General features: G+C 43.6%; 1 protein-coding gene across 1 annotated transcript in view; it reads right to left on the bottom strand.

Moving 5' to 3' along the window:
- ADCY1 (adenylate cyclase 1) overlaps positions 1-27,086 on the bottom strand; it is a 262,521-nt gene that overhangs the window by 158,445 nt on the left and 76,990 nt on the right. Inside the window, exon 3 of the mRNA XM_019535907.1 lies at positions 22,644-22,793. Within this exon, the coding sequence (XP_019391452.1) occupies positions 22,644-22,793 (150 nt within the window). The remainder of the gene's footprint in view (positions 1-22,643; positions 22,794-27,086) is intronic.

Here is a 27,086-nt window from a genome sequence, read left to right as displayed (position 1 = left end):
GGAGTTCAGTTTTCACCTGGGTGCTGGTAACCAGTTCTCCTGAGTTGTTGAGCAATGGCCCCACAGTCCCATTTGTTTTCCTCCTGTTCCCTATGCACCTAAAGAAGGACTTCTTGTTGCCCTTGATTCCTGTTGCTAGTCTAAGTTCTGTTGCCACTTTAGCCTGCCTTATTTGTTCCCTGCAAATATAGGCCATTGTGGAATAGTCCTCCTTGGGGCCCACCCCAAACTTGCATTGTTTATAAGCCTCTGTCTTCTTTCTTAAGAGGGCTCTGATTTCCCTGTTTAGCCACAAAGGCTTTCCAAACCTTGTTACATTTTCTCCACATGGGAATGGACCTTGTTTGTACTTCAGGGATCATGTCCTTAAGGAACAGCTACTCTTCGTGCACACCTTTTGCCTTTAGGCCCTGTTCCCACAGCACTTACCCTATTAGTGACCTAAGGGTATTGAAATTTGCATTTTTGAAGTCCAAGACTTCAATCCTGCTATCCAATTTGTCTGCATTATGTCAGACAGTGAACATGATGGTTTCATAGTCACTGTCACCCAGACTTCTCTCTATATTTAAGTTGGTCACCAGATAATCTCCTTTGGCCAGGACCAAGTCTAGCAGTATGTCACCTCTGGTTGGCCCATGCACTTCCTGAGTCAGGAAGAGCTCCTTAACACAGGTCATGAAGGACAGCAGCCATTCCAACTTGGCCGAGTGTTTCTCCCAGGACATGTCTGGATAATTAAATCCAAGTCACATGTACGTGCAGCCTCAGTCAATTCTCAGGTGAACTACAGATTGAGTTCCCCCCCACCCCCCCCATTTGGTGTAGAGGTCTGTTGTATACACTTACAGTTAGGTATCCCCACCCCCCCAACAACTTGACCCAGAAGGTTTCACACTGTCCATTTTTGGAGCTGATGTTGGCATCCAAGGAGGTGTACTGCTGTTTTGCATAGAAAGCAATGCCTCCACCTTTCTTCCACACTCAGTCCCTGGCATAGCCCTCTATAGCTACACTCAAGTTGAGTAAGGAGTCCCACCAGGTCTCTGTAATCCCTACTAGATCATAATGCACACTGGAGAGTAGAAGGGCTAGTTCCTCTTGCTAGTACCCTTCCACCCCACCCTAGTCTTTTGCCAGATGCAGCCAGGAGCTGCAGTCTGGGCTGCCTGCCTGGATTTTCACCATGCTGGGAACTGGGGCTGAAGAGGGTGCGGAAGGGAGCCCCTTCTGCTGTGAATGGTACCCCCTCAGCTTAATGGCTGGGTTCTCAGGAGAGGGCTGGGCTGGACCCATGAAGCAGGGGGCTCCCTTCCCCCTGGCCCCAGTTCCTGGAATGGCAAAAATCCAGGCAGGCAGTGCCATGCTGCAGCTCCCAACTGTAGCTGTCAAGAGGCTGAGGCAGGGGAGGGGGAGGGAAGGGCATCCCCCTGCCATGCAAACCCAGTCTGCCCGCCTTCCCCACAAGACCCTAGTTAGCAAGCTGTGGTTGGGCCTTTGCATGGGTTGGGAGGGAATTCTATTCCCCCCTTCTCTGCCCCTAGTTGCTGCTGATAGTTGCCAGCTGGCAAGGGGGCAGAGCTGATTCTGGCAGCCTTAGGGTGGTCAATTGGTCCGGTTTTGTATTGGACCATTCTGTTTTTAAACCCTTTGTCCCCTGTCCATTTCTATGTGAGGAACGGACAGCACAAAGTCCTATTTTTCAGTTCATTGGTGGAAATACACATAAACCACTTGTTCCCATGATTCTGTCTTCTGTGCCTAGTGGTAGGGTGGTACACAGCCAAGAGAAGCAGAGTTCTGAGCCAACCTGGGAGGGGCCTTTTTTTTTTTTTTTTTTTGATGGGCCTGCCCCTTGCTTTTGATTGGTCAAGGGGATCAGTGGTCCCATTTCTCACTATTGATTGCCTGAGGAGGCTGGTGGTTCTCCCCTCTGCCTCACCAAAGGGATGTCCTGTATTCTGGGGATGCATTAATGGCCATCCTATGCAACCTCCTCAGAGGTATGCAGGAGCACCACCTGCTGGCCTTGGGTAGGGCAGGCAGGCACCGAGTCCTGCACAAAAAACAGCAAATGCTGTTTGGTTTATTCCCACTCTAATTTATAGTATGTTAAGCAAAGTGCAATAAAGTGCTTCTGCCAGGGGCTTTTTGAACATACGTACTTAGCCTAAGACTCTAGACAAGACATTAACTTCCCAAAGCCAAGGGCCCTCCAACTCTTTAATCCCAGGATACCTTAGTCCCAACATCCCACTCTAATACCATTGCTGTACGTCTATGTATACGTACAGTGTACATGTCTATGTATATGTAATATGTATAGTGTATAGTAGAATCTATTTGAATTGGTTACAGTGAAGCACAACTCAGAAGTGAATGTGCAATGAAAGTGAAGTGAAAAATCTAGACTTGGTGCAAGAGCATTACAAGAACTTTCATCTTTTTATCTATATCCTTGATTTCCTATTAAAGAAGGAATCCTAACCTAAGAGCCTTTCTAAAGTAGCTGTCTTAAAAATATAGTTCTCACAACTGGGTAAAGACAACTGTGAAGAAGCAAGAATATTTTACCAGAGCTACTCCTTTAATAGCAAAGGAAAAGTCCTTTTATAGCAAATCTCTACATATTTTAATTTAGAAACAAATTAATAGATTTAAGGTTAGAAAGGCCTGTTATGATAATATGATCTGACTTGTCACTAATCAGAAGCTTTCAAAACTTTGCCACAGCTACAATGCTTACAATAGTTATTTCTTAGATTTCTAAAATAAAAGGAAAGAAGGAAAATAAAAACAAAGATACCTATGTATTATTCCCTTAACAGTCACTTCACATAATTTATTATCACTTCTTTATACTTTTCAGATGTCAGACAAAGACCCTACAATGCATTTTTGTTATTTTACATTAAAATAGTGTTGTAAAAATGGGTTCTGTCTTGTATGCTTAACAAAATAATGAGAAGAAAACTCTATTAGAATTATGTTGCTTTATTTTCAAAAAGGCCACTAGATGGCAGTGTTTAAAAATACTCTGTTTTCTGAAAAGTTATGTCATTTGTCAGTATTTTATTTCTTACAAACATAATTACTGAAAACCACTAGTGACATTGAACTTCACTACACAGTTTTTGAATATCTGCACTAATGGCTCACTACAATTATCATGTGAGTTGTTCTAGTATATCTGGAATAAAATGCAATACAAGTTAACTAAGGGTAACCTGCTATCTTCTTTTGACACCTGACTTTTTTTTAACAAAAGAACTATGGTGGAGCTCATCTCTATGGATTTTAGTAAAGCACCTGATGTGGTGCCTTACGGAAATTTATTAGTGAAGATGGAGACTAGAACGAGAATTGCATGGCAGATAAAATTTATACAGCTGAAAGGAATTATTAGGCTGGAGAGATATCACTAGTGGTTTTCTTTAAAGGCTGGTCTTCAGCCTAATCTTGCTTAATATTTTTATTAATAACCTTGAGACAAAAAGTAGAATGGCTCACCACATTTCCCAATTATGCAGAGTATAAAAGTGTCATCTGTGAAGATTAGAAAGAACTGGATGACACTGGTGACTAGGACATGGGATGAAATTTTGTTGTACAAAGTGCAAAATAATGCACTTAAGAATTAATCATGAGAATGTCTGTTATAAGCTTGAAAATAACCTGTTGGAAAACACTGAACAACAGAAGAACATGGGTTTATTAGTCAATCACAGGCTGACTATGAGCTGCCAGTCTGATGAGGTCATGTAAAAGGCAGATGTCCGGCTAGAATGTATTAGAGAAGGTTTTTACAATAGAGACAGAGAAGTATTAATGTCATTGTGTAAGGTCATAATAAGATCTCATCTGAAATACTATATATAATCTGGTCACCGATGTTAAAGTAAGGGAATTCAAGCTGTAACATGTGCAGGGAAAGGGTTATCAGTGGAAGGGAAAAGCCTCCCATGTGATAAAAGACTGAAAGAGCTTGCCTTGTTTAGCCTAGGAAAACAGTCTAGGATTGAAGTGTATGTATTTGTTGCCTATGCATACATCAGGGGGAGTAACTTAAAAGAGGATAAACAGCAGGGAAAGAGAAGAACTATTTAAGATAAAGAATAATATTGGTACAAGAACAAATAGATATAAACTGTTTATGAGCAAATGTAGGTTTAAAGGATTACTAATCAAAAGTTCTGGAACACACCTCTACTAGAATTAGTGGGACCTAAAATCTAATTAATTTTAAGACTATATTCAGTGGCTGCTTGCAATATCAAGGGACTGGACTAGACCAGACACAGTGCCTCAGAGAGGTCCCTTCCAGTCCTACATTCCTATAATAGGATGCAGATTTATTAAATCCTATTACATAAGGGTTTATTTGTTACTGGAAACTAATGGACACAAATGACAACATGGGTTTTATGGGTCTCAATGAATTCAAGTCACAAGGTTGTGATGAACTTCAACCCACGGTATTGAAGAAACTGGCAGAGGAGATCTTGGAGTCCTTGACAATAATGTTTATGAAGTCATGTGAAGCAAATGAGGCACAAGAAGACTGGAAAATGGCTAATACAATATGCTTGTAAAATAGGCAAAAAGGAAGTCCCAGAAAACTACAGACTAGACAGCCTCACCTTAATATCTGTAAGTTACTAGAGCATAATAGAAGTAAGTCCATCTGCAAGCACTTCAAGGAGTAAAGGCTGATCATAAGCAACATGGATTTACTCAGGACAAATCATGCCAAATAAACTTGATACCCTTCTTCAACAAGATAATTAGTTGGGTGGATGAAGGGAATGCTGTGAATATAGGGTATCTGGACTTCAGCAAGGCTTCTGACTAAGCCCCACATAACCTTTTCTATAAACAAAGGAGAAATGCGGGCTAGACAGAACTACCATAAGGTGCACAGACAACTGTCTCAGTAGCCACAACAAAGAGTAATTATAAATGAATCCATGTCAGAGCAGCATGAGGTTTTCAGTGGAGTCCCACAGAGGCGTGTTCTGGGCCCAGTGCTGTTCATCATGTTTATTAAACTATTTGGATGCTGGAATTGAGAGCTTCTTGAGCAAAGTTGCCAAAGACACCCCACTAGAAAGGACTGTGAACCTGGAGGACAAGAAAGCAATTCAAAAGGATCTTGACAGATCCTGGAAAACAGAAACAGGAAAGCTGGGTCAGAGCTAACATAATAAAGTTCAGTTCAGACAACACGCTGCATTTGAAAAATAACCAAAAATACAAATACAAAATGAGAGACACCTTGTTAGATCGCAGCAATATGGAGGAAGATCTGGGGGTCTTTGTTGATCATAGACTCAACAATAGTCTGCAGGGTGACGCAGCTGCAAAAAAGACAAATGCAGTTTTGGAATGCACCAATAGAAGCATTAACTGCAAGACACAGGCAGTGATAGTAACTTTACTCAGTATTGGTTTGGTCTCATCAGTTTTGAGGTCTACATTTTAAAATGATGTGGAGAACTTAGAGAGGGTCCAGAGGGAGACGATAAAAATAATAAATGACTTAGAAGGCAAGTTATTTTAAGGAGTGATTAAAGAAAATAGACACATGTAGTTTATGGAAAATGTGCTTAAGAAGTGGCATGATAGCAGTCTTCAGATATCGAAAGGGATGCCATAAAGAAGAAGAAAAACACCCTTCCTCCCTTGCTGCAGACAGGAGAACACAGACCCATGGCTTGAAGTTGCAGCAAAGTAAGTGGCTAGCTTGAAAAATGTCTTGGCTAGAGACAGACATTCAAAAAGCCAGAGCCTGAATTGCAGGTTAGTCTAACCTGGCTAGGCTAAGTCAGTTTGTAACTGCAAGGTCATCCCAGACATGCAGGCACATGCCTGCAGTGGCTCAGGCTAGAAACTAGGGGGTGCTAGAGCAGCCCCTCCTTCCCTTCTGCAGTGCTGAGAGGAGGTGGAGTGTGACCAGCAGGATGCTTCCATTAGGGAGGGGTTCCCCCACTCCTGACCAGCCCAGCAGGGAATTGATTACAGTGTTTATCATCCCTAACTCAGTGTTTATCACACCATTAAGAAAACAACAGAGGAACATTACCAGCTACCTGTTGATTCTGTCTTTGTCCCCTCTGCCACAGTCTGGACTGTGGCCAGCATGTGGTCTGCTAGCTAATGTTGTGTGTCTGTGTAAGGCAGAGAGGACAGTGGAATCCCTGCTTAGAGGAAAGGTGGGGGTGGGGGAGGGAGCAGAAGCCAGGCAGATGCCTGCAGTGTCTGCTGGAGCTATAGTCAGGGAGCAGAGGGGAAAGACCAGCCCTGCTGTGGAACAGAGCCCTGCTTGGCCCACAAAGCATGTGCCAGGAAACTGGGGGACTCTGATTTATCTTAAACCAGGAAGGGGTCTGGGACAGACATTGCATAAACCAGATCAGGTAAATCTGATACTACACTCAACCAGGTTTATCTCAAACCAGTTTCAAACATTTTCAAACTGGTTTATGTGCACTGAACTTCTGTACTGTTACAGGTTTACACCAGTTTCTGATCACTTAAACTGGTTTATGTGTAATGCCTGTCCCTAGCCCTTCACTGTTACATCAGTGAGGCAGATGAATAGACTGACTTGGGAAGCCGTGGAATCTCCATCACTGGAAGTGTTCAAGAAGAGGCTGGATTAGCATGTCAGGAATGATCAAAGAGCAACTATGCCTATGCTATGCTATAGACATTTCCCATGCTTCTAGACTTTGCCTCTGATACATTGAATCTGGTGGGAGGCAAATGTACAGGTGCCTTAGAACACAATAAAGATTTTAAAATGCTTGCATTTTACACAAAAATCACAATCACAATCACATAAGACAGACCAACAGGTACATAAGAGCAAGCCAGCAATATAACTCCTAACCTCCATACCTGTGTAGTACATGAAGAACTGAGAATAACTGCTCCTGCTGTCACTGTAGTTGATGGCAAAATTCAGTGTCAGGCCCTTTGTGTCTGTGCAAATTTGCTAGTGTATGTTACACACTAAAGCACTGCATGCTTGTGGCCCTGTAAAATCTGAACCTCACTTGGTAATTGCTATATGCCATTGTCACTACAAAGTTAACAATAATGCTGTCAGTGAGTTTCTCTCTGCCTCTTTTGTTGCTGCTGCTAAAAGGATGGTATCATAAAGTAGCATTTTCATTGACAATGCTCATTTTCAGAATGAATGGTAAAGCATATGGCACTTCAGAAGTGCAGCAGAGAGTAGCTAAGTATCCTCTTAGCTTCCTCTAGTGAGAAAGATCTTTTAAGCACCATCTAGGATAATCACTGTGCCTTTCTGAGTCTGACTGCCAAGAATTATCATACGTAGAAGGTATTTCAAGGTGTGGGGAAACTCAGTTCATCTCCAAAAGGACAACTACATACATATTTGAAGGGAGAAAAAAAGAAATAACTTTGTCAGTTATGCCTGAATATATGTGGGGGAAAATGCACATACACCTTGAACTATTATTTTAATACTGGGAGATCAGATTAGCACACTGCAGGAGATTTTCTATTAAGTCAAAGAACAATAGTATGGTAGATCATATTATTATTGATCTAGGTTTCAGAGACAAACACACAGGCTAGGGACAGAAGTTGCATATAAACTGGTATAAGTCATCAGAAACAGGTTCAAATTTGTAACACATCAGAAGTTCTGTGCACATAAACCACTTTTAGAGGCTGAAACCAGTTTAAGATGAACCTGGGTGGATGTAGTATCAGACGTAACTGATTTGGGTTAAATCAATTTATTGAACTTCTGTCTGAGATCCCTCCAGATTCAAGTTAACTCACAGTCCCCCAGCATCCCAGGATGCTTCACATGTCCTCCACAAACCCTCCATAGCAGTGTGGACGGGGTAGCCATGGCCCAAGCTGTCACTCCAGCCAAGCATGGACATGCTAAAACACCAAGGCTCACTCAGTAGTAATTTATGCTTACAATGATATAATTTGGGATTTTCAATCCAATGAGGCTCACACACAAAGAGGAAGTGGACCACAAAAAGAAAAGATCAGCATAAATTAAAGATGCAACAGGCATGCATTTCTTCTGGAAGATTTAGAATAAATTTGAACAAAGTGATATACAAAAACTCACCCCCTCTGGAATGGTAAAAATAGTTTTAACCATGGCATTCAAAATGTGGTCTATTGCACAAAATAGGTTACAATACTGCTCATGTGTAAAATGTACTATACAACATTTTATGAGAAACATAAAGGGCTGCAGGCTTAGGGGAAAATCCAGTTATCTAGCAGAGTTAAACATATGGTGGGCAGCCCATAGGTTAGGAATGGGTGTTTATTTTGGCTGGAGGGCCACATAATAAGTTTTGGTGAGCTGTGGAAGACTGCAAGGGTATGATTCTTGTCAAACTATTAAGCTTTGCCCCTTTACAGGTGCCCTGGCCCCTGGCCACCATCTTGGGACTGGAAGTCCCACTCCTAATCCTTGATCTTTGCCAATGGAAGTCCCTCCCCTTGCTCTGGAAGTACTTCTTTTGGTAGGGGAAGTTGCAGTCTTGGAACTGGAAATCCTGCCTTGTCACAGTCCATAACATAGAAGATCCACCCACCAGACACCAAATCCTGCTCCCTCACCACTACATTGGCTGCCCTGTTGGCCACTGTGTTGGTCTCAGAACCCCCTCTCCCCCTCACATGGTCTATGACATCAGAAGGTGCACCACATGGCCTGCATCTGAGGCCCCAGAAGTTCTGCCCCTTAGACCACAAGGCACAGGCACAACCTCTCAGGTAGTGAGGGGTTGTGACCCCTCTAACAACCTGCCCCATTGCTCTCAACTACTCAGTAGGGGTTTCAAGGGCATTGGGCCTCCCCAAGAACAGTACTGAATCAAATCGAAGAGAGTTCCACACACACAAAATTTTCCAAAAGATAACACTTCAACAAATTATAGATAAAAAATCCAAATACTAGGGGAAGGGGGAATTACCATTTGGAATTATCCAAGCCATTTTTTCCATCCCTTTCCTCTGTGATGCTGCTGTTGCAGGGTCTGCCTTGCTAAAAAAAGATCCAGGCCTCTCCCAGTCCTTTGTACTAGAGCTTGGGAAGGGAAGGGGAGTATTGCAAGGCAGTTGGGAAGGAAAGAGGGAGTAGCGCCAAGACAGGGAGTGAGGTGCAGGGGGAAGCAGCTGCCCCTCCCTGTTGGGTGGGGAGGGAAGGTAGGACGGGTTGGGGGAAGCAGCTGCCCCTCGCTCCCAGATGTGGAGTTTGTGCCCCTCAGACTTGCTGCGTGCATGTATGCATCTCTATGATCAAGGAGGTGTATGTGTCTGTCTGCCTGATTGAAATGGGGCAGCTGCTGAGGTATGCATGTGCATGTGTGTGCAGGGGTGCACCTGGGAGTTGGGCTTATACTTCCCTCCTCACTCTCAGGGGCAGGGGCTATACCAGGGCTGGAATCCCAGGGGACTTGCCTCCTGCCTGCAAGCACATGCACACACGTTTCCCTCCTTCTTCCTTCTTTTTGCTGCTATGCAGAGCATCAACATTTCTCCTCCTCCTCCTAAACCCTGCCAGCTATGGCAGCGGGATGGGTGTGGGGTGACAGTGTATCAGGGCAGGTAGGGGGCAGGAACAGGAGGCTCCTTCCAGGCAGGTTGGTGATGGCAGCAGGGAGCAGGCAGCTGCTGGGGCAGCATGGTGCTGGGGCAGCTGCGTGAGTTTACATGTGGCAGCAGTGGAGAGGCAGCATGGGAAGCAGGAGCCCCCCTGCAGCCATGAGAGTCAGTGCTGTGGCATTGCTGACCCTGAAGAAGCCCTGGGGTGGGGGCCATGAAGGGAGGCAGTGCAGCAGTGACAGTGACAGCAATGCCTTGGCAAAGATCCTCATGGCTGGGGGGGGGCTTCACACCGTCTCTCCACTTCTGCCATGTGTAAACTCAAGCCATGGGGTGATGGGGAGGGGAAAGCACCAGAGCCTGGCATACACCAGCACCTGCAGCAGGGGCTGGGCCAGAGGGAGAGGAGGGTGGGGGGTGTTTAGGGACTGGGTCCCTGCACTGCCCCACAAGCACTCACCCTGCTATATACCTCAGGCCCCACCACACTCCATTGCGGGCTGTAGTCCCAGGAACTGGAACCAGAGCTATTGCTACTACAGCCAGCACCTCCTACAGGAGGGAGGGAGGAGAGCAGAGGACACTGCAGGCCAGACAGAATCACTCGGTGGGTCAAATATGGCCCACGGGCCGTATTTTGCCCACCCCTGCCACAGGTACTATCAAGTACCAAATGCTGGCCTATTTTAGAAGTAAGCAAAACATCACTGTCAGAACATATCTGGTTTGTTCAAATAAGCCCATGGCATAGAGCGTGCTGAGGAATGCTGCGATAACAAGACATAAACCATCATGGAAAGTACATATGCAGGGTTGCCAACTGTCCAGGAATTCACAGGCATTCCATAAATAACCAGGATACCAACTACTGTTGGGAAAATCCATTTAAAAAAAGAAAAGGAAAGGGAAAAAAAACCCAAAACAAAACCTTGAGCCATCTGTAAAAACATGAAGCAACCAGAGGTGATTGAAGCTTCATGGTGGAAAAGAAACTGGACACAATGTTGAAGCACAGACATAGCACACCAGCAATATGGAATCCTTGCTGCAGTCAAGTAGGGTTGCCAACACAAGAATTTTTTTTAAGTGATAATCAGCAACATTTTTACTGACAATATAACCTTTTTTTACTATAGTTTGAAAGGACCTTGTGTGGGGTCCAGAAGAAGGTCTGTTTACAGTATATAAAACACAGGTCAGTTATAAAAGTTTGGTTGTCATTAAAAAGTTTGCAGATCATCAGTAAAAAAACCCCCTTATCTTGGGTTGGCAACCCTGAACATATGGGAAGAGATCAACTGATTTAAATTGGTACAGATCTACTGGAGTTTGTGGAACTGCTAAAATGATGAAATTTAAAGGATGGATGAAATAGAAAAATATGTTAATTTTGCACTAAAGTCTCTGTTTACCTTTAAAATACATGTAGGGGCAAGAACAAGAAGATAATATTTAATTTGCAAGCATAACAGATAGCCTGCCTTATAAGAGTATTCAGGATAGTCAGATGTCTACTGCTACTGTAAGAACAACAGTAAAATCCACTTACTCATGAGGATATACCTTTCTCTATAGCAGTTTGGAAGATGTTCCCCAAGAGGCATCTTACTGAAATACACTACAAATGCTTCACTGGCATGAAACTGTCTCCTTGTATTTCCATTCTACAAGGTACCTATTTCCCCTAAAGGTGTGTGGGTATGTGTACAACATTACATTACAAAATAGTGCTTTAGACTTAGAAGCTAAGCTTGACAAAATATCATTTCAAATTCTCTCTTCTCATTTAATTCTAATATCAATATCAAAATCAAATATTCTGACTTTTTAGAGTTGTGATGTATGATCATGTGCTCTAACCTATTATACAAGCTGCTATCTACAGAAAGCTATATTATTTAATGACAGATTTGGAGATCTGTTCTTTCTTACCCCTGCCTCCTCCCTTCTGTCTCCTGGAAAACACTGATGTCAGAAAGGAAAACAAACAAATGAAGATACTGAAACATTATACAGTTCTTTGCACTGAGGATTTCCTGAAGGAAAAGGAAAGGGAAGGAACAAATCCGGATTTATCTCCGAATCCTTATTACCAGTAGACGTGTCAAAAGATATTAGAATGCTACAATAAATAAAAAAAGCTTTGACATATCTTTAGCGTATCTTTTATCCTTAATGTATCTTTTATACCTGAAATGAATTTAAAAAAAAAACTTTACTATGATAATTAAAAGCATATTTAGTTTATTTGATTGTTTCAACATGCCTATGAATAAAATATATCAGAATAAGGAACAGCTTCTCTAATATACTATACCAATTAATATCTACAGTCAGCACCATGTAACAGGGAAGAAGTTAATAGCAACATTAGCTAAACTGAGACTTCTCAATAAGAACCAGAGTTCGCATACAGTATTTTATATGTGTTAAGACCTGTTTGCTTGGCATAGCTTGTGGCAAACAGGAATGGCTGAAAGCTTCCTTTCCTTCCCTCCCACCCCCTCTTTTTTTAAAAGCAGCAGTTTGAAGTAAACTGAAGATGTCATTGCTTGATGCCAGCCTTGATAAGCAGGTCCTTTTATTAAACTATGGGTTTTCTGTACTTTTCCATTTAATGCAGTGATGTTACATCACTTGTAATTTAGGAAGATTCATATAGTATAGATGCAATGTAATTTGAGTTCATATGGTTTGTGTTATGTAACGTTATAAATTCTATGGGATCTCTTCTGTGTTGTTTCCAGTCCCTTGACATTTACGTGAGAACTCCAGCTCCTACTACAGTACTTGGACATTCACTAGGCATTTCTCTGCCTACTAGTAGACCTGTGGTGACCAAATACTACCATATAATGAAGCTGCTTATTAATTCAGGTACCTCTATTCTTCATTGCAAGTTGCAGAAGGGAACAGTAAAGGGTATAGTATTAGCATAATTAAGCATGGTGAAGTAGGGCACCAGCTCTGGGAACTGAACTACAGGAGACACCAGAATGGACTCCTTCCAGGGAACCCATGCTTGGGCCTGTATACAGAGAGACTGCACAACAGCAGCAGCAGGGGGTCAGGTAAGATTATCCAGCACTTTGAATTCCCTCCAACCATAACTGATCTCCAGTGCTTGGCACCTCCCCATGTCTCTGCCCAGGGTAAAAAAATCACTAGTTATGTCTCTGAAGCAAGGTAGCCAAACATGCACAGAAAGGGGCTGCCAGGTCAAGCCTCATTTAAGCACGCGCCCAACAGTACTACGAGTTACTTGTGGCAGTCAAGTTTAAGCACGTGTCTAAGTAAGTGATGGCAGAAGCCTAATAGAAAGATTATGAAGTAGAAATCTGTGTGGAAATTGCCATTATGTGAGCTAGCAAGAGCCCCTCCTTAACACGAGGGAAGAATGAAGCCAGTAGTCAGCCTCTATGGACTATAAAGTTGAGCATTCAGATGAATGTGATGGAGAGTTCACATTTTGATTGCCACGATTTTTTTGGCTAGACATTTTCCACTGCCAAGCCTGGGTGAGCAGGGTCTGCAGCATGTCATTTTGCAATGCAAAGGCTTTTCTCAAAATAGAAAATCACAAAACTCAAGAGATTTTTCAGAAACTGCAGGTTGCAGCAAACATTTTAGTGAGAACCTGAAATTGAGAAATCCATTGGGAAATCCATTACTGCTCCTTTTATGCCACAGAGAAGTATTGTCTTTTTAGATATTCATAGTTTTTAGGGCCAGAAGGGGCCATTCCTTAATTTAGCCCCTAACTAATGGTTGCCATTGAGTATATCTTTTAGGACAAGACTTTAAAAGTTTTAGTATGAAAATTTCAATACTATAAATTCTGATCCTGAAAGGCAATGGATTTTCTGAAAGAGAAGGAAATTATAATTGCAAATCAAAAAGTGCTGGGATACTCAATGATCCATTATAAACCATGCTGCTGGGACTGTGACAAGTAAGTCCTCTTTGGGGTGTGTGAATAATTGATTTTTCAGTTTAGCCACTGAACCAGGCCGAAAAAAATATCTGCTTGTATCAAAGTTAATGTTGTTTCATACAGAAATGAAGCCTAAATCATTCATTCAATATTTATTATTACGTAAAATAAAAATGTTTTTACTTGACCTGAAACATTGCATCTTGGGAACTTGTGAGGAAGGGGAGGGGACGGGAAAGGTATTTTGACAGCACCACCAAAGAAGGTGGGGGAAGTATGCTTTTACCAAAAACTCAGCAGGTACCACTCTAAACTAGGATCTGGAAGCTCCACTGCAACTCCTTCCTCTATACAAGAGATTTGAAACAAGCCACCCATCTTCTTAGCAGAGCACCCCAAGTAGTGTGCTATAGAGTAGGGAATTCTAAGCTGGGGTGTCCTGAACATTTTCTTACTACTTTTCTATTTTTAAAAACAAATATTAATTAGAGCAGGAACCAGAATCCAGGTATCTAGGAACCCTTAAATATCTAACTCATTCTCACATACTTGTGGCTGATTCAGTGACTAAAGACATTTTATACAAAGTACAACAGCTTCACCCAGAGGGACTGAGGAATTCAATGTCAGAATACCCTTGAGTTTAGTAGTAAGAGACACTTGCCTGAAGAATGTGAAAAATTCTCCCACCTTTGAAGGCAATACAATAACAGCTAGGCTACAATTTACTCTGAGTTATGTATTCCTCATCCCCTCATGTTTGTGCCACTGCATTTTGTATGAAAAAACTTCAAAACTCACTGAGCAAGAAAATGGACAAAAGGTACAGCAGGGTTGCACCTTACAGGCTAACTGGTTTAGAGAGATATGAGCTTTCATGGATGACAACCTACTTTATCAGATGCTAATGAAAACTCTCTCACAGAGAGAAAATGGTAAGGCCTCTCTAGCCTGATGGCTAGGAGACTTCCCTTGCAGGTGGTTTGGGCTCCAGCCATTGTGTTTCGCTGAATGTGTAATTCAACGTTCTCTAAAAGATCCTATAGAATGGCCATGGAGAGCTGTGGGTACAAATCCTTTTAGACAAAGGGAAATGGAACCAATATCACTCCACATCCTAAACAATACTGAGTTACTGAATAAAAGAGGGATTTGACCCTCCCACATCTCAAACTATTTACCAATATACACTTGAATACAAGATTAGGTTTTTTTTCTCCCAATCAACATAGGGAAAAAGCCCCTTGTCTTATATTTGCACACAAGGAAACCTCATTAACATATTATCTATCATTAAACTGTTGCCAAAAGCAGCATTTGCACAGTAGTGGAAACCAATTATGAAATAGATTAAATGCAGCCAACACTTAGCATGACTATAAAATACATGGCCTATACTAGGCAAACATAGGAAATAAAAAAAAAAAAATAGCATCTTGCACCAAATCAACCAAATCAGTTCCGAATTCTGTCAGCAGAACAGAGTTCAATCATTCAAGTCTGTGTGACGCTACCACAGGAAAGTATCATGCCTCCCAGACTGAAGCTTCAAATAGTCCCAAAATCTACAGCAGGCACCCTATGTACAAGCCCCGAGTTCAGAGACCTTGGAGTTCAGATGCCCCCTAGTCTCGCTTGCCCCTAGCCAAAGGCCCAAAGGAGCAAGGTAGAGGGAAAGACTGAGAGCAATCCATCACTATAAATTGTGTAGCTGAGATCCTTGTATTGGAGGCATTATAGATTCTCACAGGGATCAGCTTGCCCACAGTGCAAGAGGCAGGCCTTTATCCTACAACGGGCATGTCTATGTAAGATGCTATATCACCATAGCAGCAAGCCACAGCAATGTAGCTCATCACTACGGCAATGTAGCGTCAGTGGGTATGAACCATGACACCGATGCTACTGTACAGCAGCAATAAGTTTGTTACTACTACACAGTAGGGTTGGAAATGACTCATGCACCACTGGGACTCTTCAGTAACAGTGGTTCCTGTGCAGCCACTTAGTACTAACGCAAGTACTAAATGACTGTGAAGTAACAATTATGCAGTCGGGCACATGTGTAGACATGCTCACCGAGTCATTCAAGGTTCAGAAAGTGCATTTCCCCTGCCAAGTATGTAAAACCACCTGGGCCAGTCATAAGTATAGATTAATGCAGCCCATCTAAATAAGGTATATCCTAGTACCCATTGTGTGCAGTCCCCCTCAGCACTGAGTCTTTTTCAAGTCATGCTGAGCCACTTCACTAACTACATTTTCTCCTTGCTCTCACAGTTGAGCTGCACCTTTCTCCTATTTCCAATTATCCCTGTTTCTTCACCAGCCTTAAATGTCTGGCAAACGTCACCAAACAGGGCCCCAAACAGTTCATCCATAACCCGCTACCCCTCTCTCAGCCTATCAGATATAATTAGTGTGGCCCTACCCTCCATGAAGTGCATCCAGACCAGGTCACCCTGCAACTCATCAGCAAATAATTTTTTGGAGGATCACAGGACTTAAAAGAACACATCGTTCCAGTCATAAGTAGGGACCTAACTACCACATGGGGGTGGTATCTGGAGTTAACACTTAGTAGCTGTGGAGTCACCATAGTTTGAAACACTGTTGATCCTGCTAGGGCCCAACCCAATGCAAGTGATGAGCTTTTCAGCTTTGAACTAATATGCATAATTTGTACCATATATAAGCAAATCCCAGGACGTCATTCTCCCATTGTACTTGGCCTTGGTGAGGCCACAGCTGGAGTACTGGATCCAGTTTCAGGCTCTGCAATTCAAAAAAGATGTGGACAAGCTTGAAAGAGTCCAGAGAAGAGCCACACACATGATCAGAGGTCAGGAAAGCAGACTGTTCTGGGGACAAACAGAGGGGAAGACCCCAAAGACCCAGGGGGGAGCTCCAGGGTCAGAAACCCGCTGAAAGAAATGAAAATAACAGCAAATAAAATAAAAACTGCTTACTGGCAGCAGGATCCACAGAGGAGCTAAAGGTGGAACCCGTGTGGTGCGTCAGCCGCGTCTTTATAAAGTTACCGCTGGCAGATGACGTCAGCCGCAGAAGCCAGCTGGCGGGGATAAAAGGGGCCACCAGCAAGGAAGAAGGGGAATCGATGCTGGCAGGAGCATCAGCAGGAGCGGTCGCTCCAGAAGCCCTGCAGGGGCAACGGAGCCAGAAGCTGATTCCCCCCGCAGGAAAGAATGTGGCAAAGCACATGGCAAGCCAGAAACTGCTGGCTGCTGTGGAGAAAGAATAGAGCTGAGGGCGGCTTCTCTGGACTGGGAACCCACCAGAGAAGAGAGCCAAGAGATGCAGATAGACGCCAACGTCCATCATGATGGCTGAGGAGCTACACACACCGGTGTAATCTACAGCATTAAACCAGGTGGGACTGTTGAGGGCACCGGGGAGGCTGAAGAGGTAGGCCAGGCGGGAGACGGGAGGCAAGGGCAGCGGGAGAGGCTGCGAACGACAGCCCTCACTGGTGTGGCATGGTTAAGGCAAGGGATGGGTGGACAGATGCCCGTGGGAGGATCGCTGGTGGCCATAAGAAGTCCCAGGTGGGATGACTAGAGAGCAGAATGGTGGCGGAGCCTACAGTAGATACTGACCGCTGACCAAGTCTGAAATAGACCTGAGGGTCTCTACATGTCGTTAGCGGCCAAGCCAAGGAAGGGGCCTGGGAGAGAGGACATAGGGGTCCCTCAGATTGCATCTGTAGTTTTGTTTTGGTTTAGATTTTGTGTTTCCCACTTTTGGAGGGGTTGTAGGGCAAAGCAGGCATTCTAAGTATTATTAAGTCTCTGGAAGAGTTGCTAGCTTTTGGGGAAAGCGGCAGGGTCATAGACCAGACAATTGACCACAGGCGGCCCACGACGTAGGTAGGGCAGACCGCATCAGCCACAAAAAGGGAGTCAGGGGCTCAACTGGCCAGAAGTACAACTGTGACCCATCAAGGCTGAGTATAAGGGTGAGGTATAGGGGAGGTGGAGCCTTGCAGAGGATCACCCGATAGCTGTCTCAGTCAAAAGAACCCCGGTAGTCAGACACCAACCACTGAAACAAGATCCAAAGTCGTGGCAGACAAGATTGGGGAAAGACTACTCCAGGAAGAGACACCCACTTGATGTAACAGCAAGGATGGATGGACGGACACCACCAAACATTTGGGCCCAAGCGGCACATGACTAGATGTTCGGGGCCAGACGGGCACACAGACCTTATGACGAGAGGCTGAGATCTATGAGACTCTTCAGCCTGGAAAAGCTCAGGCTCAGGGGCGATCTGGTGGCCAACTATAAGTTTACCAGGGGTATTCACCAAGATCTGGGAGAACATTTGTTCACCAGAGCACCCCAAGGGATGACAAGGTCAAATGGCCACAAACTCCTCCAAGACCGTTTCAGGCTGGACATAAGGAAGAACTTCTTTACTCTCCAAGCCCCCAAGGTCTGGAATAGACTGCTACCAAAGGTGGTTCAAGCACCTACTCTGAATGCCTTCAAGAGGCATTTGGATGTTTATCATGCTGGGACCCCTGCTGACTTCCTGCTCCTGGGGCAGGGGGCTGGACTCAAAGATCTTCTGAGGTCCCTTCCAACCCTTATATCTACAAAATCAGTGAAATCTAGAAATAGGTAAAAAAAGTTCTGCTTAAAATTGCATTTATGGAGTACTTGTGCTAAAAGTTTCAGCAGTTTCAAAAAAGGCTTCAATGCATCAATTCTAGATAAACTGAGTCTGTGGCTATCTGTAGTATTTTGCATATAGGTATGTTTATTTCAAGGTCCATGTTTTCACATTCGTCCCTCACTTCCATGTGTTCATGGAGAACAGGGTCTGACAGTAAGGAGAAGGGGCAGAGAGCAAGAGAGTTACTGGACTCCCCAGATTTATTTTCCCTGCTATAACAGTAGGAGGGAGACAAATTCAAAGGCAAACCTCAAAGACTTAGATTCTATAATTGGCTAGAGGGTCACACCCAGAGAGTGGTGGTGGATGGGTCCTTTTTGACCTAAAGAGATGTGGGCAGCGGGGTCCCCCAGGGCTCGGTCCTTGGGCCCGCACTGCTCGATATCTTCATTGGCGATTTGGACAAGGGGGTGAAAAGCACCTTGTTCAAGTTTGCAGATGGCACTAAGATGTGGGGAGAAGTGAGCACCTAGAAGAGAGGAACAGGCTACATACAACTAGATCTGGACAGGTTACAGAGGTGGGTGGATGAGAATAGGATGGGTTTCAATACTGACAAATGCAAGATATTACACCTGGGGAGGAAGAACTAGCAGCATACCTACAGGCTGGGGAACTCCCTTCTTGTAGCACAGAGGCAGAAAAAGATCTTGGAGCCACTATTGATTCCAAGATGAACATGGGCTGCAAATGTGGGGATGCAGTCAGGAAGGCTAACCACACCTTGTCATGCATCCATAGATGCATCACGAGCAGGTCCAAGGAGGTGATCCTCTGCCTCTGTGCGACATTGGTCAGGCCACAGTTGGAGTACTGCATCCAGTTCTGGGCACCGCACTTCAGAAGGGATGTGGAAAACATGGAAAGGGGGTCCAAAAGAGGACCACTCACATGGGGGCAGCAGGGCAGGCCCTAGGAGGAGAGACTACAGGACCTGAACCTGTTCAGCCTCCACAAAAGAAGGCTGAGAGGGGATCTGGTGGCCACCTATAAACTTGCCAAGGGGGACCAGCAGGCAATGGGAGAGCTCCTGTTCCCCCAAGCACTACTGGAACAATGGCCATAAGTTGACTGAGAGTAGATTCAGGCTAGATATCAGGAGGCACTACTTCATGGTCAGGGTGGCTATGAGCTGGAATCAACTTCCAAGGGAAGTAGTGCTCTCCCTTACTTCAAAAGGAGGCTAGAAAGCCACCTAGCCAAGGTCATTTGACTACAGCACCCTTTCTTGCCCATGGCAGGGGGTCAGACTTGATGATCTCCTTAGGTCCCTTCCAACCCTACCAACTATGAAACTATAAAACTATACCTGGAAACTTGCAACAGATTTCTAGATTGTCCATTTATAGAAGCTATGTATTGATAAGGCATCCTATATTCATGTATATATGGTAATGAACTCAACTTTATGAAAACTATTTGTTAAAAGATTTTTTGGTGCATTTAGTATTCATGAAAATGTCGCATCATTTATACCTACTACTTTCTCACCTTCCTCCCTTCCTAAGAAAGAAATTAAAGTAGTAAGCAACTCACTAGCATGATAGCACAGTTCTACCCTACTTACAAATGTTTGTGTCTGTGTACATGCCCACTTAAGCAGTGACAAAGTCATCAATGATTTTAAAACTAGGTGATGAAGGCTTGCAGAAAGGCAATCATTTTCACCCTTTCATAGTGAAACAATAGACTTTTCACAGGCCATTTATACTACAGGAAATGAGTCATTTCAGTGATGGAAAGGATACAATTTCATCCAGACTAAGTCTCAAGAATATGCAGAAAAATATCATTGTTGCCAAGCAAATACCCAATGGATGAACACCATACATACCATCAAGCACACTACTGGGGATTAGACTATCTGTACAACCTGCCAAAAAGAGGGACTACCCCAGAGGAAGACCAATGAAAATTACTCAATTTAATTCCCTTTCTGGGTCCTCATTTGTTCCAGGAGGGAAGTAGTCTAGATTTAGTATCAGATTACTTCCCTCTCTCTACTAACCAAGGTTAATCCCTCTGTCTCCTCTCAGTTTATGGACTATAGTCACCCCTTGAAGGCTGCTCTCCCTGCTCTGTTGTGACCTCCAAAGAAGGTCACAATAGAGGAACTTGAAATTGCAGAGAGGGAACACTTTGCATTCTCTTATAGGTAAGTGACAATCATACACATAACCTACTTTTTCTCCTGCTTTTTCACTAAAAGGTAGAAGATATGGGGAGTGGGGGAAGGAGGACCAGGGGGGAAAAAAATGCAGGTACATATTCAGGGAGGGAAAACCTTTGATTTTGCTGGCAGCAGGAACTTGACTCACAAGATTTATGTTAAGCTCCTTGCTCTAGGAAGGATAGCATTGCTGCTGAGATTTATGACCAACACAACCAATGTCCTTGCCTCAAGAGGTTGGTTCTCTGATGTGATGAGTCTTGTTCAGCCCAGGGAGTTGGCAGGGAGGGATCCAAGGGCAGCGCACTTGCACCCACCATTAATTGCTGCTCCACCCAAAGTTTAGAACCAACTGCCTGGCAGTGCCAGCAGCATTTCTCCTCAGGCAGCACTGAAGGAGTCAGTTGACTTATTTGGTTCATTATAATCTTCATTTCAAAGGTGCTAACAACCTTTTCTTCTTTGTAATGGTCTTAATGGTCCACCAATCAGGCTATCCTTTGTTCTGCAATAATGCTGTCTGTTAGCTGCTCTTGCTAATGAGCAACCTTGCAAATGTTTTTAACTCATCCAATGAAGTTGCATTTGTTTGTGCTTCAATTGTAAACTGTATAATACAGCCCTCAGCCCCCCGCATATTAGTACAGCTTCTAGTTTATTTTTAACTTGAGAAAAAACAGGTGTTGTCCTATATATGATGATGCACCTCCCCATCTGCACCCCACTTTTCAAAATCCAAGAAATGCCTATAGATCTTGAATTCAGTGGTTGCTCTTGACATATTTTTACTTTTTAATTATAAACATAAGGGAAACATTTTAGTATGCTTGTTTACAATTCTTAATGTAAAAAGTTTACATTATGTGTATCAGGGCATTTGACTAAGACACAAAATTTTATTTTAAAACAAAAATTGGTACTTTAAAAATTGCAAATATTAAATGTTAAAAGTGAATTTATAGTCCTGGACTGACTGGACATGTCAAAATAGTTGAGTAATGTCCTTTGATCCTCTTAAATATTACCTCACCTCCAAAATTTTCAACAGTTCTTATGATCTCATTGGGACTAACTCATGTGTCAACCAGAACTCTGTGTTATCAAATGGAAACTTAAATTATATTAGACCACAGTGACCTGATCAGAATACAGTAGCTTGTAATCAGGTCTTGTTGCCCACCTCTTCCCTGGTTTTTGCAGTGCTCCAATTTATTTTAAGAGCAAGAATGATTGTTTAAGGATACTGTATGTTGCTAACCAAAGCATTTCACCATTGCAAACAATATAGATTTTGTGCTGCATCCTGTTAACTGAATCATAATACCTTTTGCAAATATGATATTACTGAGAAGAAGTGAATCTACTATATGTAGTTTCAGACCAATTTATAAAAATACTTTCATGGTTTCTAGGTAGACTATGCACGGTAAATGTTTTCTCTCGCATTTGCTTTTTAGCTTCCCTATAAATAAGAATAGGTTGTATCAAGTTAGAAACTAGAGATGGGCAGAATTCATGGAAGTTAGTTTTGAGAACTTATGTGAGCACAAATAGATTAACTCTCATTGAATTTCAGTAAAACTTAACCAACTAATTCCAATTTATGCCTTTGAAATTGTTCCCTTGTCAGTTGGTTTTTATCTTCAAAAGCACATCACAGAACAGAATATTTATCCAAGTTCCATTTTTTTTTTAATCCAACCGTCCAAAGTTTGCTGTTGTTTCCTGTTGGGGGGTGGGGAGGAGGAGGAGATGGGAGAGGGAAAGGAAAGATAAACCCTCCTTTATTATATGATATACTTTACATGTCAGAAACATATCTAGTCAGCTACACCAGTTCAGCATGGTAAGTACCTTCACAAATTTCAACCACAGGAATAAGGCCATTTCCTGAAATAGGAAAACTCCAGAGTTTTGAGCTACACACGCACCTACATATTTGGCAGGGTCAGGGCCTACATTCTGTCATGGCATGTTCTTAACTGGTGGACAAAACCTTCAGGTGGCATATGTTGCTGTAATTTAATAGAGCTAGCTGAGGGCGTGACCCTGCACTTTGCATTTTTGTTGCAGATAAGTAAAATGCAGAAAGGGAAGGTGTTAGTATGGTGGGGAAGAGTAAGGGTAGGGAGATTCTCTGATTTGCACTGAAAAAGCATACTCTTCTAACTACAATGATATCAAAGAAAGAGGAGATAAAGTGTGTGAGTATTTACAACTGACCTGTTTTTCATTTTCATCCTCCAGCCTCAGCCGGTCCTCTATGCAGTTTCTGGCCTGAAGGAATGCTTTCCTCTGAGCCCTTTCTGTTAAAATCCTCACAAAAACCCCATACAGGTTCACGCTGACAAAAAGGATAGCATTGGCCACAAGCTGTAAGGGGAGATGAGAGAGAGAGAGAGAGAGAGAGGAGAGATATTATAATATACATTTTTTTATTTCATGTGATCACTCTCTGAATGAAAGCCATTCTGTTTAAAATCCTGCTCCATTAGTAACAGTACTGATGAGAAATGTCCCTATATTGCAACCATGCAGAAGCAGCAATGGCAGCTATTATTCATGTACTATGGCATATAATTTTAATTTTGCAAAAGTAATCTCTCTTGTGGTGACTTGTGGCTTCCTACTTATGTTCATCACCAGGGCCCTCATTTACCTGTTGGTAGATCTGTCTGTGTACCAATATGACTCTCAGTATTGGTTTCAATTGTGGCACTCAGATAATAGTGTTTCTTTACAATACCCAAACAAAAGAGGGAATTACTATCTGTATTGTGCAATAGTAGGGAATGAAGGTATAGAGATAGGAAGCAACTTGTTTGAGGTCACTTAGGAAATATATGACTGCGCATCCACTCAAAAAGTGATCATACCATGCATTTTGAAAGCGTAACCTAGAGATTATTATGTAATATGTGCCAAATACAAAAAGGTGCTATCCAGTCCCATTGTCCTGAGTGGTATTTTAGCACATTGCAAGGGAAACTCAGCAGGATCAGAACCTGTGGGACCATTTATGGCAGGGGGAAGCACATTACTTGAGGCATATGCAAATTTTGCATTGCTAGCTGCACTCAGGTGCGGGGCAGGGGGGAGATGCACCTTTGTTAGGCCAAAACAAGGACCTATTGTGTATCATACAAAACTAAACTGATCTTTTGGCTTACAACTTTTATTGAATCTGTCAATAAATTTAAATTAAGCTAAATTAAAATACATACACCACTCTCAAAATCCTGCACATAAGGTGCTGTCCTACAGGGCTAGGGACAGAAATTACACATAAACTGGTTTAAGTGATCAGAAACTGGTTTAAACTTGTAACATAACAGACATTCAGTGCACATAAACCAGTTTCAGAATGGCTGAAACTGGTTTAAGATAAGCCAGAGACCCCTAGCATCCCGGTGTGCTCTTTGGGTTGGGGTCTCTGCTCCAGCCCAGCCAGGCTGGTCTGCTCCCGCCCCTCTGCTCCCCAGTCGGTACAGGGACAGGCAGGGGCGATGGTCTGGCCAGGGAGGGGTTTAATTCCCTCCTCCCTCTGCCACCAGCAGGGACCCCAGCTGGATCTGCCAGTTGCTTCCCTCGCGTGCTGCAGCACTGGCCACCATGGCCACTGAGGCAGAGCGGGCAGGGGGGCAGAGCTTGCAGCGGGGCTGCTCTGCGGTAGGACTGCCTCTCTCAGCAGCCTGGCTGCAGCAGCTCCTTTGCTGCTGCCACTGGCCCCAGCCCCACAGTACAGGCAGGGACCAGAGTGTGCAGCTCTGACCCTGCACAGTGGCAGTGCTGAGGGGGGCTCTGGCTCCCTCTGGGTCCTGGTGCTGCCACATGCAGCCTTCTGCAGCTCTGCCCACTGTGCAGTTGGGCCCCCCCACCAGGAAGGGGCTTGTGCTGCTGGACGTTATGACAGGCTGCTGCCGCCACCAAGGGCCCTGCCCCCTCCCACTTCAGTGGCCCACCGGGGGCACAGCCAACCCATAGGGCCTCTTGTGGGGGGGGGTGGGGGGGGGTTATTCCCCTTCCCTCCATCCTTCCACAAGGGGGACAGCAGGGGCTTACTCCACTGCAGGGAGTCAGTCTCCCCCCTACCCCAGCTTCCAGTTGGGGTAGAAGGGAAACTAACCCCTCTCCCTTCCCCCTCTGCCTCAAGGTCCATGGTGCCCAGTACTGCAGCATGAAGGGGGAGCAACCAGCAAATCTGCCTTGGGTCCTTGCCGGTGAGACAGCGGGAAGGGAATTAAACCCCTCTGTGGCCAGTTCAGACCAAACTGTCCGCGCTGTCTTCCCCACAGCTTCCCTGCACCCAAGGGTGCATTCTAGTGACCTCAGCTCCTGCCCTGAGCAACTGCAGGCATCTGCCCGCAGGTCTGTTCTATTTCAAACTGGTTCAGTCTCTGCAGTTTAGACTAACCTGCAAAGGCTGAATCAATTCAAGCTCTGGCTTTTTGAATGTCTGTCCCTAGCCTAGTAGTGTAACTAGAAGCAAGCAAGAGGGGTGCCCACCCCACACGCTGACCTAGATTATATAACCCCTTGGCCTCACTTTTCACATCTATAACTGGGGAATAATTGTATTTGCTTATGTAGCCACTTTCAGAGATTATAATAGGGAGAAACTGTTGCTTGTAAAGCATTCAGGAGATGAAAAGCGTTACATGAGTATTATTATTTCAAGATACGCAGACTAAATAGAAACAGCTACCATTCTTGCATCCATTTATCTTGTTTTGTAAAAAAAAAAAAAATCCTCAAAGTCTATTATGCTCCAGTGTAAGTAAAAGCCTCTAAAAAAGAGATGTTACAATATTAACTCCAATAGAACCTCATTTTTAGAGGTGAATTATTACTTAATGCCTGTGTTTTATCAAAAATTGCACATTCTAATTGTTTGGACTATAGCAGTAAAGCTGATTTGCATTACTCCACCAGTATAAAAACAGAATGGGTTGGAAGCAGCTGTGTTTGTCAGAAGTGGATAAAGACCATAAAATGAACAAACAAGGCAAACTGCATGACTGCTTATACTCAGAAGTAGCCCTAATAATATGACTGAGTTTTTACTTAATACTTTTCTTATGCTGTTAATACCAGTGTCATGGGAGCTGAATAAGAGTTTTAGACTGAATAAAATACACATATACCCTTTAAAATTCCTGGTCTTCTATTGGAAGCTGTATAAGAACATATTTTAACAATCCACTAGCTGCTCTGGCACTGACATTATGATTTCACTCAAACAATGGCAATCACCTGGACCTCGAGCAACCAGTAGGTGGGTTCCTGCAATCATGTAGCCACTTTCAAACACAGCAGGGTAAGTCATTTTCCGACAAAGTTTGAACAGTTTAAGATAAAACAGAGGCTTAGCTGTCAGTGTTGGCCTGCAGGGAATCAGGAAAAGTGATAAAGCAAGTAAAAGATTCATGGATTTCAGAATGTGAGAAAAGAAAGTAGGGCAGATCATCTCCTGAGGGAGGATCCTATCCCCACCCTCCACTTCTACTTAATTATTTTTTTCTCCCTATAGCAAACTCAAATTTCTCTCACCATAGGTCACTCAAATGCATGCCATTTTACTGTGCAACATGCATATGCCACCCAGGAAAGGGTTTAGGAGGTCTTTGAAAATAAAGTTCCTTTTAAATTAACCACCTATCTAAAAATCCAAAATTGGACAATCTTAGTTTAAGTCCTTATTTAGACTCTGAAAATTTGCCATTTACCAAACTACAGAGTAGTGGTCTCTTCTAAGCAATTACCATCTCCTACCTGCTTAGGCAGCAGCCCTTTTTACTTAATGCGACACAAATTGACACAAAGCTTTTTCTTTTGTGTATTTCTTTAACAAATAGCTGAAGTCATTTATAACTGGTGGCCCTTGAGTTCAAGCACCAGAGAAAGTAAATTCTCTTGTGGAAAACATTTTCCATTTTTAATTGCTGTTACAAAGCACTGGTACATCACCTCTCCTTGCAACAAAGCAGGCTGCTAGTGATTGGGTTCCAACTTTCTGAGGCCACCGCTTTAGGTTTCCATGCATCTCACTAAGCACTAAATATCACCCATAGTTCTAAGCTCCCTGGTACAGATTGAATCTGCAATCACTCCGTGGAAAAGGGACACTGCAGCCCAGCTACCTCAGGCCCCGTTCCTGCATTCCAGGATTCCCAGTCATCTCTTCCAGGATAAGTGCTAGAGCAAGCAAAAAGGCTCACAGATTTGTTAGTAAGGTCCAATAAACAACCACGCTCTACTTGAGCTAGCAGTAGAAATAGTATAGAGACCTACACACATTTCTCTGCTCTTGAGAGTTCTTTTGATTTGGACCAAAATCTTCCCAAGAAGTTCAAAATTCTCTTCCTCCTTCTGCACTACTGCCCTTTTTTTGTTTTTTTTTTTGGAAGAACTTGGTTGTAGTATCCCCCCATTTCATAATCAGTTCTCTTCTGTATTCTCTATACCAGGGGTAGGCAATATTTTTTGGCCAGAGTGCCAAAAAACACCACAATGCCTACCTTGGAAGGTACCGGGGTGCCGGCATGGCAGAAAAACAAAATGAGGACAAGGGGTACATGGCAGGATGCCCTTCTTGTGCCACGTGCCCCCAGCCCTGCTGTCGTGTGCCCCCCAGCCCTGCTGCCCCTGCCCCCCACCCAGAGCCCC

The sequence above is a fragment of the Crocodylus porosus genome, unplaced genomic scaffold (assembly GCF_001723895.1).
Source record: "Crocodylus porosus isolate Cpor-Errol unplaced genomic scaffold, CroPor_comp1, whole genome shotgun sequence".
NCBI lineage: Eukaryota > Metazoa > Chordata > Crocodylia > Crocodylidae > Crocodylus > Crocodylus porosus.
The sequence above is the reverse complement of the archived record's forward strand: the minus strand, read 5'-3'. Positions and strand labels throughout refer to the sequence as shown.